The sequence below is a fragment of the Macrobrachium rosenbergii genome, chromosome 4 (genome assembly GCF_040412425.1).
Source record: "Macrobrachium rosenbergii isolate ZJJX-2024 chromosome 4, ASM4041242v1, whole genome shotgun sequence".
In the NCBI taxonomy this organism is placed as follows: Eukaryota; Metazoa; Arthropoda; class Malacostraca; order Decapoda; family Palaemonidae; genus Macrobrachium; species Macrobrachium rosenbergii.
This window is the reverse complement of record NC_089744.1, coordinates 39,301,245-39,317,660: the sequence shown is the minus strand read 5'-3', so window position 1 is coordinate 39,317,660 and position 16,416 is coordinate 39,301,245. Positions and strand designations below refer to the sequence as shown.

General features: G+C 35.4%; 1 protein-coding gene across 4 annotated transcripts in view; it reads left to right on the top strand.

Annotated features, from left to right (window-relative positions):
• LOC136832815 (ubiquitin carboxyl-terminal hydrolase 24-like) overlaps positions 1-16,416 on the top strand; it is a 374,979-nt gene that overhangs the window by 312,998 nt on the left and 45,565 nt on the right. For all 4 annotated transcript variants that reach the window (XM_067094450.1, XM_067094436.1, XM_067094461.1 and 1 more), the window contains exon 40: positions 6,994-7,180. In XM_067094450.1, coding sequence (XP_066950551.1) covers positions 6,994-7,180 — 187 coding nt within the window. The remainder of the gene's footprint in view (positions 1-6,993; positions 7,181-16,416) is intronic.

Genomic DNA, 16,416 nt, shown 5'->3' with positions numbered 1-16,416 from the left:
TGTGAAATTAATTTAACTATTTTTTCATTAATATATGACGTTTGCGGGAATCGCGGCTGGCCATTTTGGGGCTTTTTTTTTTTTTTTTTTTGAGTAAAAAAAATCAAGATTCCGTTCGCTATTTTCTCATGATTTCATCATAATACGAGCTTTACGTATTTATCTTTTATCGGCGTGAAAACAGTAGTAATTTGTATTCTTTCATGCCCAGTAGTTTTGATTAAAATACATTCTCTCAAGTTTTATTTACGGTCGAGTTTCATCCATGTTGCCGATGCACGATAATTTATAGTCATTAGCAGCTTGAATATTGTTTTCTCAGCTTCAGCTACAACTTGCAGCTTAAAGTTACTGTAGCAGTATATTTCCCTGCCGATCTTTTCTCCAAAGCGAACAAGGGTATAGTGTAAAAAATATTTCAGTCCTTAACGTCACTTGTAACATAACTACAGTAATTGTGTATTACCGTACGATGGTTGAAATACAAGCACAACAGTTGTTATCCAATACGATTATTAGCAAAACAACAGTTTCCCATTCGGTTGTTTATGGCTGTACACATTTACGCAAGAGTATAACGTTACTAACAATACTTTTATCATTCTCTTTTACTTTTTTAGCTAGCAGATGGAATAAAGAGATGGAGGAAAAGAAGTTAGTCTATTGTAAGTTGGTCTTTCTTGCTGCCTGCGCCTGCGCGAAATCAAAAAATATTTCCTAAATATTTTCGTATCGGTATTAATTGCTAACCCCATCGTAAACTCGAAATATCGTAAGTCGAATTATCGTAACTCGAGCACTACCTGTATTTGATAATTGTCTTTTCTTTATTAACCAACTTGTACTGATTTATGGGATATTTTAATTCTAGGATGAGGTGCTTAGATACTGTGTTTCGTGTATTCTAGCCTAATAAATGGCTAATCCGGCAAAATGGCTAATCCAGCACCCTCTAGGTCCCAGTGATGCCGGATTAGTGATGGTCAACCTGTAATATATATATATATAATATATATATATATATATATATATATATTATATATATATATATATATTATATTTAATATATACACACATGCATATATATATATATATATATATATATATATATATATATATATATATATATATATATATATATATATATATATATATATATATATATATATATATATATATATATATATATATATATATATATATATATATAGATTCCCGTTTCGACGGGGTTCCGTTCTTGCGCTGCTGTCGTAACCCGAAAATCGTCGTAAATGTCGGAACATCGTCGAAAATCGTCAAAAATCATAAGAAAACCTTACTTTTAATGCTCTGGGTGCATTGAAAACGATGTAAACTGCATTATTATTGAGTTTTACATCAAAAAACCTTCAAATTATGATTATTCTGCCATTTTGGGGCCATATTTCTTCTGTCGGATCGGCGTACGGTGCGTCGTAACCCCGAACATGCGTCGTAAGCCAGGAAATAATTTCTGATGAATATATTTGAAAAGCGTCGTAACCTCGGAACGTCGTAAGCCGGAACCGTCGTAAACCGGGGACTGCCTGTATATACATATATCTTTGGGGCCTTGATCCTTGGTTTGGGTGTGTTGGATTACGTCGAGTTTCAGATAATGGAAAAATTACTGTATCTTATTTCTATCACCATGGAAGAACTAAACTCAGCAGCAAGTTAAGTGCAAATGTTTTGAAAAATGTTTATACTAGTAGGTTTATATCTCTTAGAGATGGGAGATTGTGCATCTCCCACAAGGGGAAAAGTTAGGATTGGATTGCTTGGCTGTGTTATGGTGCAGTGCTGTTTTTCTTCTTTTCTGTCTGACACAGCATTATTTAACAATAATGCAGTAATATTAGACAATTTGGTTTTGAATATCATAAGTTAATAACTTTTTAGCATTAGTAAGATAATTCTAGTTTATCTACAATCAGTAATTGTGATAGCGTAACTTTTTGTGTACGAAAGGTAACTCTGATAGCAGTGCCGTCATGCTTGGTGTCTAGTAAAAACCGTTTTGTCATTTGTAATAATTAATAATTGAACTAAGTTCCCCATTTATCCATAATATTGGGGGACTTGTATCAAGTTGAACAAAAATTCATTTTGCAGATCCACATATAACATATTACTCCACGGTTAGTGATGTCACATTCAGAAAATTCTCGTGATGGTTACTTTTTCCTATGTGATTATTAAATGTATACATTTTCATAATAACAAGCTTTGACAAACGAATTCAGATCTTACACATACCTGTTTTCATATAAAATTAGGCACAACAATTCCAGTAATTAATATACTTTAATAAGGTTAAGTCACAAGTTATAAACCCATAGGGTTTGGCAACAAGAACATGAAACAAAACACAAACTTATTTATATTAAGACACATAGTTTTAAGGTGACTTACCTAAATACTCTGGGATCAGTTGTGGGATTGTTGCGCCTTTTCCAGCAATATCTAGGCATAACCACCACATCAAGAAGACCCATGATTTTCTGCAGAAGTGCCTATATCATAACACCTACTAATAATAAGTGTAATTGAATTTGTTCAAGCTCATGGCAATAAAGTTTCAGGAATACTGCCTCTGATGACCACCCTGTACACTTCGAGGCTCCTTTGAAAGAAACATTTCCAAAGAAAGCCAATGATGTACTTACAATCCAGATGTCATGCGGCTTAGAAAAGGAGTGAGGGTCTGCCGTTTTAATGAGGGACACTGAAATCATCCTCAGCCCTTGTAGAGAGATTGGTTTGTTTGTGCTAGGGTGTAAGAAAATCAGACCATCTGGAATGTTTACCATGACCTCTAGGTAAACCTTGAATGCTTGAACCTGGCATTAATTTTTTATCCGAAAAACTGAGTTGTCTTATCAGAAAAGGGGATTTTCTCTTTAAAGGTTTCACATTCTTGACGAGGAACGATGGGTCAGGAAACACTAATAAGCAATGTTTAGATGTTTGAGTGGTATATCGTTGTCCCCGTCTAAGAGACCAAAGTTCACTAATCCGAGCTCCTGATGCCAAAGCATTCAAGAAGACTGCCTTCTGGAGCATGTGAGTTGTAACTGTATTGGGCCCACTGAATTGAGGGGATGATGGTAGTCTAAGCACCTTATTCAGGGACCAGGTAATAGTAAGGCGCTTGCTTTCGAAAAGACATAAGAAAATGTAGAAGTGCTTCAACAGAGATCTCAACTGGGCTCTCAGCATTGATGTAATCTAATCACACTTTCTATTCTGACTGGTACTGTTGTAGAGACAATGTCTATGGTTTCGGCACTAGGTACCTAGCAATGTTGGGTGAATAATCTTCACAGTAGACAAGATTTAAAAATCCACACATGAAGGTCTCGGCTCAGAAAGGAGGATGCATAGACGACTTTCCCTCCTACTGTCTGGGATACAACAGCGGACGGTAATGGAATTGAATTCTTCGCTCATTGTTGAAGCAGTTGGAACCAATGACTGTTTGGCCAATTTGGGGCTACTAAGTGTTTCCATTGAAACTTAGTAGTTTGTTCAAAACCTTAAAAATCTGGGAGAATGGAGGAAAAAAGGATACTGTATTGTCCTCCATTTGTTTCAATCTTGTAGGAATGCATCTCTTGCTATTGCCTAACTGTCCAGGTTCAGAGACACACACACACACTGGAAGCTGATGGTTCTCGCATGTGGCAAACAGGTCCAATATTGGATGTGAAAGCACATTGGCAAGTAATTGATTTTCTAACATCCACTCGGTCGAGGCTGTTGTATTCCTTAACAGGGTCTGCTGTTACACTGAGAGACCCTGTAAGGTGAATTGTGGACAAGTACCACTTACTTGCTTGCCCCTCTCAGTGCAGTATTACTGCACTGAGAGGGGCTGAGTGTGAGCCCAACTTCTTGATGCAAGACATTGCAGTCATATTGTCTAGGACCAACAAAGTGTGGGTCCTTTTTGGAGGTTTCAGTTTTCTGAGGAGGGACAGAAAGACAGCCATCAGCTCCAGAAAGTTGATATGACACCTCCTCAGAACAGGTGACCACCTTCCTGTTACCTGACGATGCCTCCAATGGCCTCCCCAACCTGTCAAGGAGGCATCTGTGTGTATTATCACTTGTAAGTACGGAGTCAGGACAACCTGTTTTGCCAGAGACCCCTTCCAGGTCCACAGCTGGAGTATCTTTCCAACTCTGACTCCTTGGATGTAGTTGATTGTGAATCTTTTTTCTTGCATGCAAGAGCCAGACTTTATTTACATTTTTTAGTTGCAGTCTGAAGATGGGGTCTACCAAAGATGCAAACTGTAATAGGCCCAACATTCGCTCCAACTGGTGTCTGGAAAAATTGGGCTGCAATGAACCTTTTCAGGTCCTTCCTTATTCTGATTTGAGTACTGGTGAGAAGAGACAACTGGCAGCAAAGAGTACTTCAACAAAGTCCTAGCCACAGAAAACAGCTTGGTGTAAGGTGGAATTTGTTTCAGTGTATTAGAAAACCCTTTGACTGGAATCTGTCGACTACCACTCTCAGGTTTTGTAAGCACTCTTCTCTGGTGGGCCCCCAGATTAGCCAATCATCTAGGCAGGCTACCAGTTGAATCCCTTCTTTCCTGAGTTCACGGACAACTGTTGCTGCTAATTTTGTAAAAACTCTTCAAGGCAATGTTTAACCCAAAGGGCATGACTTTGAATCTGTACATTTCCTTCCCTATCCAAAATCCTAGGAAGGGGCAGAAGGGAACGGTGATAGGAACATGCGAGTATGCTTCTTTCAGATCTATAGAGACAGTCCAGGTTCCTTGCAGAGTGACTAAACATGCTTGGGCAACAGTAATCATCCGAAAACTGTCGCAGGTCAAGGATCACCCTTTGTTTGGAGAAATCCTTCTTGGGGATACTGAAGAGATGTGCTTGGTGGTGAATAAACTTATGTTTCTCTATGGCTCCCTTTAAGAGGGCCTTCTGCATGTAATCTTCCAAGTAGGGATCTAGTTTTTGGAAAAACCCCTTTAAAGTGGGGAGGATGAGACCATTTCCACCCCAGCCCATCAAAAATAATACAGTACAGTATCCACAAGGGGAGAACTTCATTTCTTGTGATGTTGTTGAAGACGACCCCCAACCATGTAAGTCCTGTTGAGCTCTGCCTCTTCCCTTGCCTTTAATATGCAGTCTAGGAATTGATTTTCCTTTTCCCCAGTAGGAGCATCATTGTATGCTTCAAATTGGGTGCTGTTGCTGCTGTTGTCTGTTCTGTTGTTGAAAGGATCATTTAGAAGTGAATGGAAGCTTGTATGGCTCTGAGTCCTAGTGAACTTTCTTCGACTTAGGAAAAGGAAACTCTTGAGTCTGTTGCTTACAGGATTCCCCTTTTTCAAGAAGAGCATATATTATACAGTTCTGTTATTGGAGTCGTTCAGTGAATTGAACAGCATCAGACTCCTCAAATAGTTCCCTACAGAAAGGGGGAAGAATGTAATAGGGAGGTTACATTGGAGAGTGACATATTGGAGCCTGCCAGTGCTTCCTTTCAAGGCTTAATGTGACACTTCAGAAAATCATAGAGTGCTCCCCATAGGGTCCGCATAGCTTGCAGGTCTGCCTCTTCTGCTGAGTAACAAAATCTGCTAAGTAACAAAGGCCTACACATTATAAATAAAACATAAACATTGTTTCTTTTTAAACTTAATCACTCCAAATTTTTCATGACAAAAGAGAGAGAGAGAGAGAGAGAGAGAGAGAGAGAGAGAGAGAGAGAGAGAGAGAGAGAGAGAGAGAGAGAGAGAGAGAGAGAGAGAGAGAGAGAGAGAGAGAGACTTGCTCCAAATGTGTAGTTTTTTGTAACATGATGCATGCTTGTGCATATGCCCTGTACACATGGACACATACTGAAAAATTAATATATTAAGTACAGGACAGTACAGTACAGTACAGTACTGCATTAAGTAATGCCAATAAAAATAATGTAGGGGAGAGAGAGAGTAGAAAGCATTGGTCATGTGTGTGCTTGTGTTTGTTCACTATCCACCCTCACTGGCACAGCGAGGAAGTGTTAGTCAACATTAAAGTGTTTGTTCATTCATTCACCCTCCACCCTCACAAGCACAAACAAAAAAGCCTCGGTCTACTATCCAATAACCCTATCATACTTACTGTATTTCTCCCATAACTACAAAGTAATTTTATAATTTGTATTGGACTGAAGCAAGTCTGTTAAATAATGAAATCTGCTAAGTTGAGGTCTGTTAAGGTGAGGTGCCACTAATACTTTCATTATCTGTGCTTATATTATCCATAGGGTAAATGCAGGTAGCAGTTCTAAGTTGTTAACTCTCCCAGATCAGATCTTTTGTTCACTTTCCTTCAGTATTTTAAACTGAGTATTGCAGGTTGCTGGTGTTGTCCACTGAATGATGTCACTTGTCATTAAATATTTTAAAAATGCAGCTTTGATTGTATAAAGTAATTGAAAATGCAGGTGCAGAGAGAGTGAATATTGCATAAGACATTTTAAGAATGAGTTTGGGCAAGGTGTTTTGTCATTTCGGGTGAGAGATGGGGTTTTGGCATGAGTTCTTAAAGGCACTAAAAATAAGAAGGAAAAACATTTTCAGATGCTGTTATACCCTTAATGGTAAGTTTAATTATGTGACTTTTAACTTAGGCATTTTTATCCACTGCAAAGTATACAAGTATGTTACATTCAAAGTAAGAGAAGAAAACCATAGCTGTTAATCTATTTTTGATTTACTGATTATTTTGTTAAACTGATACTTTGCAGTGAATTCGAATATTGTATTGAATACACAAATTTCCAAGATTTGGGTATACTAGCATTCACAAAGGTTTTCATCCTATTTTGAGAGTTACGATCTTTTTTATTAGATTTCAGGTGTACTGTTTTCTGACTTTATTATGAATTATGTTTCATTATATAGTACTAAATCTCCTTACATAAGCATTCTATCTTTACTTCAGGGTTTTGCTCAAGCTCACCAAATTTTAAGACTTGGAGGATTCTCAGCACTCGTCAACTTCTTATTGGGTCCACCTGAGTCTGATAAGCGCCGATGGTCTTCCGTCCAAGCACAAGATTTTGGTCCTTTGCATTGTACCATTGCTACCATAATCTCATCTTGTGATATGACACCATATCAGACATCAGGTAATTATAATTATCATTATTATTATTATTTTTGATTAGATGATCATGGCTGGGGATCTCTTCTGTTGGCTGTGAGTCTGGCTGAGTATTATTATTATTATTAATACAGTAAACCCCCCGTATTTGTGTTCTCATGGTTCACGGACTCACGCATTCGCAGGTTTCTCTGTGGAACATATCTAGCCATCATTTGCGGAAAATTTGCCCATTCGCATTATTTTTCACTGAGAAATATTTAATTACTGTATTTTCATATAATTTTCATGAATAAATGCACTTTTTGTGATAAAACTATTAAAATACTCAGGGTTTTTCTTGGTTTAAGCTATCAAAATGTGCAGTTGTAAGTGTTTTTAGAGGGGTTTTAAGCATTCGCGGATTTGACCTATTCGCGGGGGGACGATCCCCAGCGAATCACGGGGTTCACTGTATTCTTCTTGTTATTAGTTTGAGATAATGGTCAAGATATGGAATGAAATTTGCAGTGGCCTGATTTATTGATGTAGTTTACCTAACCAATTAAGTTATTAAGGCAGCACTTTGTGTACTAGGTGTTGCTTAAACTTCATTTGTTTTTACCCCCAAACTTAGGTTCTTCTGCGCATGGATTATGCATAGACCTCAGAAGTATAAATACTAAATTAAACTAGCCTTAGCAGTTGTGTGTAATTACTGTATTTCCCAGTGTTGAAGATGCTCTGGCTTTGAAGATGTACCCAACTTTTGACCAGCATAATTTTGGAAACACTTTAACATACCCAATTTTTGACCAGCATAATTTTGGAAACACATTAACATAAAAATAAGGTGGCAACATTCATATGTATTTACTGTTTTGTATTGTGCCTAATTAACCCTTAAACGCCGAGGCTCTATTTACAAAAGTGTCTGCCATATGCTGGCGGGTTTTGGGAGTTGGCGCCGAAGTGGAAAGAAAGTTTTTTTCAAAAAATCACAGCACGCTTAGTTTTTAAGATTAAGAGTTCATTTTTAGCTCCTTTTTTTCTCATTGCCTGAAGTTTAGTATACAACCATCAGAAATGAAAAAAAAATATCATTATCATATATAAATATTGGAATATATGACAGCGTGAAAAAAAATTTCATATATAATTGTATACAAATCGCACTGTGAGCAAAACAGTTAAAGCTAATGAGTTATTTTTTTTTTTTTTGTTGTGTACACTAAATTGCAATGATTTCTAAATTCACCATAAATCGAAATATTGTGCTAGAGACTGCCTGTTTGTTGCAAAATGAAGGTAAATGATTGAATATTACTAAAATGTAAGAGTTTTAGCTTACAATTGCATTTTCCGACCATTTCGGTCGAGTCAAAGTTGACCGAAGGTTGAAATTTTGGCACTTTCATGATTTATATGAAAATATTTCAAAACTGATAAAAGCTACAACCATGACTTATTTTTTGTTGTATTTTACATGAAATTGCGCACATTTTTATATATAGAACTTTATGTAACGGCTAATATAAAACGGTGCAAAAATTACGACAAAGTGACCAAAGAAATTCTGAGATTTTCAGCAGAGTTAGCGCGCGCGGACGTAAGGAAAAAGTTTTTTCAAAAATTCACCATAAATCGAAATATTGTGCTAGAGACTTCTCGTTTGTTGCAAAATGAAGGTAAATTATTGAATATTACTAGAATGTAAGAGTTTTGGCTTACAATTGCATTTTTCGACCATTTCGGTTGAGTCAAAGTTGACTGAAGGTTGAAATTTTGGCACTTACCGTGATTTATATGTAAATATTTCAAAACTGATAAAAGCTACAACCATGAATTATTTTTTGTTGTATTCTACATGACATTGCGCACATTTTCATATATAAAACATTATGTAATGGCCAATATAAAATGGTGCAAAAATTACGACAAAGTGACTAAAGAATTTCTGAGATTTTCAGCATTTAGCACGTGCGGATGTAAGGAAAAAGTTTTTTCCAAAAATTCACCATAAATCGAAATATTGTGCTAGAGACTTCTCGTTTGTTGCAAAATGAAGATAATGATTGAATATTACTAGAATGTAAGAGTTTTAGCTTACAATTGCATTTTTCGACCATTTCGGTCGAGTCAGTCAAAGTTGACCGAAGGTTGAAATTTTGGCACTTACTGTGATTTATATGAAAATATTTCAAAATTGATAAAAGCTGCAACCATGAATTATTTTTTGGTGTATTCTACATGAAATTGCGCACATTTTCATATATAAAACATTATGTAATGGCTAATATAAAATGGTGCAAAAATTACGACAAAGTGACTAAAGAATTTCTGAGATTGTAAGAGCCTGACACCGTCTCTTCCAAACACGTGTGTGTTCGTCGTCCATCGGAGTGGTGAGACATTCGGCGTCTTCACAAACAGAAACATACATACAATTTGATACAGAAGATTCGTTGGAACACTATGAGTACATGATTAGAATGCTTGCATGGCAATGCAAGTAGTGGTGATTGTACATACATCAAGACAACAATGGTTAGGGAGAAACAGATGGAAATATTGTATGGTTGGAATCGCGTTCCTTTAGAGAAAGAAAACGAGGTGCTCTTGTTGTCTTGTCCACTCCGATGGACAACAAACACACGAACACACACTTGTTTGTAAGAGACAGCGTCAGGCTCTTACAAGATTTTCAGCAGAGTTAGCGTGGACGTAAGGAAAAAGTTTTTTTCAAAAATTCACCATAAATCGAAATATTGTGCTAGAGACTTCTTGTTTGTTGCAAAATGTAGGTAAATGATTGAATATTACTAGGATGTAAGAGTTTTAGCTTACAATTGCATTTTTCGACCATTTCGGTAGAGTCAAAGTTGACTGAAGGTTGAAATTTTGGCAGTTATCGTGATTTATATGAAAATATGTCAAAATTGATAAAAGCTACAACCATGAATTATTTTTTGTTGTATTCTACATGAAATTGCACACATTTTCATATATAAAACTTTATGTAACGACTAATAGAAAACAGTGCAAAAATTACGACAAAGTGACTAAAGAATTTCTGAGATTTTCAGCTGGGTTAGTGCGGACGTAAGGAAAAAGTTTTTTCAAAAATTCACCATAAATCGAAATATTGTGCTGGAGACTTCTTGTTTGTTGCAAAATGTAGATAAATGATTGAATATTACTAGAATGTAAGAGTTTTAGCTTACAATTGCATTTTTCGACCATTTCGGTTGAGTCAAATTTGACCGAAGGTTGAAATTTTGGCACTTATCGTGATTTATATGAAAATACGTCAAAATTGATAAAAGCTACAACCATGAGTTATATTTTGTTGTATTCTACATGAAATTGCACACATTTTCATATATAAAACTTTATGTAAAGGCTAATAGAAAATGGTGCAAAAATTACGACAAAGTGACTAAAGAATTTCTGAGATTTTCAACAGAGTTAGCTGATGCTTTCTTTTAGGATAAGAAAGAAATTCACGCATGCGCAGCTGGGTCACGCTTGTAAACAAAACAACAGAGTGATCCATGAACTCCCAGCATCCCTCAAGGCGCGTGATTTAAAATTTTTCGCAAACGAGGCCTATAAGTATTTTACCGCGAATATTAAAAAAAACTTTTTGTAGTCGACGTATTTTATGTCCACTTGGCACCCGACAGACAACTTTTGTCGACGTAAAATACGTCCAGTCGGCGTTAAAGGGGTAATAAAAGAATAAATTTGATCTAGGCACAAATACACTTTTTTGTGATTGATGCAGTTTGTATGTATGACTGTCTTAGTGCATTGAAGTACAGTGACTTCGGTTTGTACAGCAAATTGATCGTTGTAATGTTTTCAGTTCCTTTATTTTAAAAATACTGTCTTTCTGTTTTAATGCTGATTTATTTTAGTACTGAATAAACATTTCTGAACTTGACATACCAGTAAAATGAAACTAAAAAACTTGTACAGTTTACAAAATACAGTAATATATATACATTATAAGCTGTGTACCCATGTTCCATCACAAATTTCCTTAGTGCATGCAGATGGACTGCTGGTGCAGTATTTTAAGATCTTGATTTTATAGGATGTAGGCTTGCACAGCATTTTTTTTTTTTTGTCTGTGGAACATAACTCCAAATAATTAGCGGAAAATTCGCCTATTCACAGATTTTTTCATAGAGCATATCTAAAATATTTGCTAATTGTTTTCATTTTATTTTCATGACTACATTTTTTATGATAAAAAAATCACTTAGTAATTTTCAAACATTAATATTAATAATGCACAGCAAAATATCAATACAGTAAAATTTTTTTTTTCTTAAAAAATGTTCGTCAAACGATGTACCAATGTAACCCCTATCTATGTTAAAAGAAAATGGAAAGGCTTGAATACTGTATGAAAGGAAAAGTGGGCCTGAATATAGGGTAACTTAATTAGTTTTCACCTTGGTAAGAGTAAAAGTTGTAGGACTGTTCACGCGTAGATGTAAGCCATATATTTTTAAGGGTTATGTTGTAAGATGACTTTGAAATGATATTAAAGTGTTTTAGTATGATAATTTAAGGTATATTTGTTGTTTGAACTATTAAAATAGGCAGTTATAAGCATTTTTAGAGGGGGTCTCAAGTTCATAGAGCATACCTAAAATATTTGCTAATTATTTTATTTTTGTGACTACATTTTTTATGATAAAAAAATGATTTACTAATTTTCAAATACAGTATTAATATTAGTGTAAACAGGAAAATACTGTATCAATAAAATCTTTCTTTTTCCTTAAAAAATGTTCGCCAAACAATGTACCAATGTTACCCCTATCTACGTTAAAAGAAAAATGGTAAGGCTTGAATACTGTGTGTGCCTGCTTGTAGGGGTAACTTGAATAGTTTTTGCCTTGGTAAGAATAACAGTTGTAGAAGTGTTCACGCATAGCTGTAAGCCATATATTTTTAAGGGTAATGTTGTAAGATGACTTTGAAATGATATTATAAGTGTTTTAGGATGATAGTTTAAGGTATATTTGGTGTCTGAACTATTAAAATAGGCAGTTACAAGTGTTTTGAGAGGGGGGAGTCTCAAGTTCATAAATCTAAATATTCGCTAATTATTTTAATTTTATTATTTTTGTGACTAAATACAATTTTTATGATAAAAAAATTTACAAATTTTCAAATACAGTATTAATATTAACCCTCTAACGCCGAGCCTCTATTTACAAAAACGTCTCCCGTATGCCGGGCGTTCAGGAGTTAGCGCTAAAGCGGAAAAAAGTTTTTTCAAAAAATCACAGCACGCTTAGTTTTAAGATTAAGAGTTCATTTTTGGCTCCTTTTTTCTCATTGCCTGAAGTTTAGTATGCAACCATCAGAAATGAAAAATATCATTATCATATATAAATATTGAAATATATGACAGGGCAAAAAAAAATTTCATATAATTTTATACAAATCGCTGTAAAGCAAAACGGTTAAAGCTAACGGGTTATTTTTTTTCTTTGTATTGTACACTAAATTGCGATGATTTTGGTATATAACAAATTGTAAAACGATCAAAGCAACACAGAGAAAATATTATCACAAAATGATGCATGAATTCGTAATGCTCGGACATAAAAAAATGTTTTTTTCAAAAATTCACCATAAATAAGGTATATTGTGCTAGAGACTTCCCGTTTGTTGAAAAATGAAGCTAATTGATTGAATATTACTAGACTGTAAGTGTTTTAGCTTACAATTGCATTTTTCGACCATTTCGGTCGAGTTAAAGTTGACCGAAAGTAGAATTTTTTCTATTTATCGTGATTTATATGAAAATATTTCAAAACTGATAAAAGCTACAACCATGAGTTACTTTCTGTTGTATTGTACATGAAATTGCGCACATTTTCATATATAAAACTTTTATGTAATGACTAATATAAAACGGTGCAAACATTACGACAACGTGACAAAAGAATTTCTGAGATGTTTGGCCGAGTTCCCGCGCGGACATAAGGAAAATGTTTTTTTTCAAAAATTCACCATAAATCGAAATATTGTGCTAGAAACTTCCAATTTACTGCAAATGAAGGTAAATGATTGAATATTACTAGAATGTAAGAGTTTTAGCTTACAATTGCATTTTTCGACCATTTCGGTCGAGTTAAAGTTTACCGAAGGTTGAAATTTTGGCAGTTATTGTGATTTATGTGAAAATATTTCAAAACTGATAAAAGCTACAACCATGAGCTATTCTCTGTTGTATTCTACATGAAATTGCACACATTTTCATATATAAAAGTTTATGTAACGACTAATGTAAACGATGCAAACATTACGACAACGTGACGAAAAAATTTCTGAGATGTTCGCCGAGTTACATGCGCAGAGCGTAAGGAAAAAGTTTTTTTTTTCAGAAATTCACCATAAATCGAAACATTGTGCTAGAGACTTCCAGTTTGTTGCAAAATGAAGGTACATGATTGAATATTACTAGAATGTAAGAGTTTTAGCTTACAATTGCGTTTTTACCATTTCGGTCGAGTTAAAGTTGACCGAAGGTTGAAATTTTGGCAGTTATTGTGATTTATATGAAAATATTTCAAAACTGATAAAAGCTACAACCATGAGTTATTTTCTGTTGTATTCTACATGAAATTGTGCACATTTCCATATATAAAACTTTATGTAACGACTAATATAAAGCGGTGCAAACATTACGACAACGTGATGAAAAAGAATTTCTGGCGGGACGTAAGGAAAAAGTTTTTTCAGAAATTCACCATAAATCGAAATATGGTGCTAGAGACTTCCAATTTGTTGCAAAATGAAGGTAAATGATTAAATATTACTAGAATGTAAGAGTTTTAGCTTACAATTGCGTTTTTTGACCATTTCGGTAGAGTCAAAGTTGACCGAAGGTTGAAATTTTGGCAGTTATCGTGGTTTATATGAAAATATTTCCAAACTGATAAAAGCTACAACCATGGGTTGTATTTTGCTGTATTTTACATGAAATTTCGCACATTTTCATATATAAAACTTTATGTAACGGCTAATATAAAACAGTGCAAAAATTACAACAAAATGACGAAAGAATTTCTTAAATTTTCGGCCGAGTTACCGTGCGGGCGTAAGGAAAAAGTTTTTTAAAAAATTCACCATAAATCGAAATATTTTGTTAGAGACTTCCAATTTGTTGCAAAATGAAGGTAAATGATTGAATATTACTAGAATGTAAGAGTTTTAGTTTACAATTGCGTTTTTCGACCATTTCGATCGAGTCAGAGTTGACCGAAGGTTGAAATTTTTTGTAGTCGACGTACGGTACGTTCACTCGGCACCCAACAGACAATTTTAGTCGACGTATGATACGTCCAGTCAGCGTTTAAGGTTAATGTAAACACAGCAAAATACTGTATCAATGAAATGTTTTTTTTTTTTTTTAATGTTTGCCAAATGATGTACCAATGTTACCCTATCTGTGTTAAAAGAAAATAGTAAGGCTTGAATTCTGTGTGTACCTGAATATAGGGGTAACTGGATTAGTTTTCGACTTGGTAAGAGTAACAGTTGTAGGAGTGTTCACACATAGCTGTAAGCCTTATATTTTTAAGGGTAAAGAGTGATGTTGTAAGATGACTTTGAAATAATATAATGTTGTAAGATGACTGAAATAATATTAAAGTGTTTTAGGATGATAGTTTGAGGTATATTTGTTGTTTGAACTATTAAAATAGATAGGCAGTTATAATCATTTTTAGAGGGGAGACTAAGGTAGTTTTGGTGTTTGAACTATTAAAATAGGCAGTTATAAGCATTTTTAGAGAAAGGTCTCAAGTATTCGCGAATTTCAGCTATTTGTGGGTGGTTGTGGTCCATAACCCTCATGTATACTAGGGGTCTACTGTATTACAAAATTTCCACTAGATTATGATATTCTTGCTATTGCATGATTTGCTGGTAAACCCTTTTAACATACAGGGTGGGGCAGAACCAATTGAGCAGTTTTGAGGAGATATAACAAAGTAATGGAGGTACATAGAGAAGAAAGTGTATTATTCTCGAGGTTAGCATTTACAATTCTTATGTTCTGAAAATAATGTCAGCAAGATGGTGGCTGTTAGCTGCAACACACTGTTGGAGTCGTTCTCTGAAGTTTTCTACAGCACGTTCACACATACTGCGGGGTATGGCGTTAACTTCTTCAATAATCCGCTCCCTTAGCTGTGGTAGGGTGTGAGGGCGACTTTTGAACACTCTTTCTTTCAAAGAAAGAAGTCGCAAACGCTCAAATCAGGTGACCGCGCAGGCCATCCTAAATCACCCCTTAGAGACACCAGGCGTCTGGGAAACATGTTTCTCAAAACATTGAGTGAAATTCGGGCTGTGCGAGCTGTAGCCCCATCCTGCTGAAACCACATGTCCCCCAAGCCTTCATTTTCAATAATCTCTTCCAATCTAGGTTGCATGAAATTTTGCGACTGGATGATTGCTGCTCTCACCCTCTCGACATTTTCTGGTGTTCTGATGGACCTGCGTCTGCCATGTGTATCTGTTCTTAGTGTGCTACCAGTTGCCTCCAACAGCCTAACCCAGGACCGAATTGTGTTCGCCTGAGGAACAGCATTGTTGCGTGGAATATTGAACCGTCGCCAAAAAGCTCTCTGCATTGCAATCACAGATTGATTGTTCTCAAAATATGCGCGCACAGCAAAACCACGATGTACTCCCGTCCACACCATGTCGGCTACTGAAATGGGGATGTCTGAGGAGGCCAACAACACCACCCTCCCCCCACTCCCCTCCCTTCCCCTCGAGCATTGACTCTTGTAAACTGCTCAATTGGTTCTGCCCCACCCTGTACCACAGTTTTACTTGTCAGCTAATAATGTTCCCCAAAGTCAGGGTAGTGTGAGAAGAGTGAAAATACAGTATTGACGCTCTCTATGTACAAATGAGTTATATTCTGAATGGTGGTTCGTATCATGAATTTGTTCATAAGTTCAACTTGGTATACACTAAGTCAATACGTACAGTACTGTTTATGTTTTTTCATACTAAAACACAATACTAATACAGTACTGTACTTGTATTTTAAAGAGTATTTTATTAATACAATATATAGAACCTAAAAACTGTACAGCAGTTACTGGACTAAATTGTGATGATAATAGTACAATTTATAGAACACTTTACTAACACGAACGACATATAAAATCTAAGTACAGTACATGTATACATAAGTTCATGTACTGTACTAAATGGTGATGATAATAATACAAT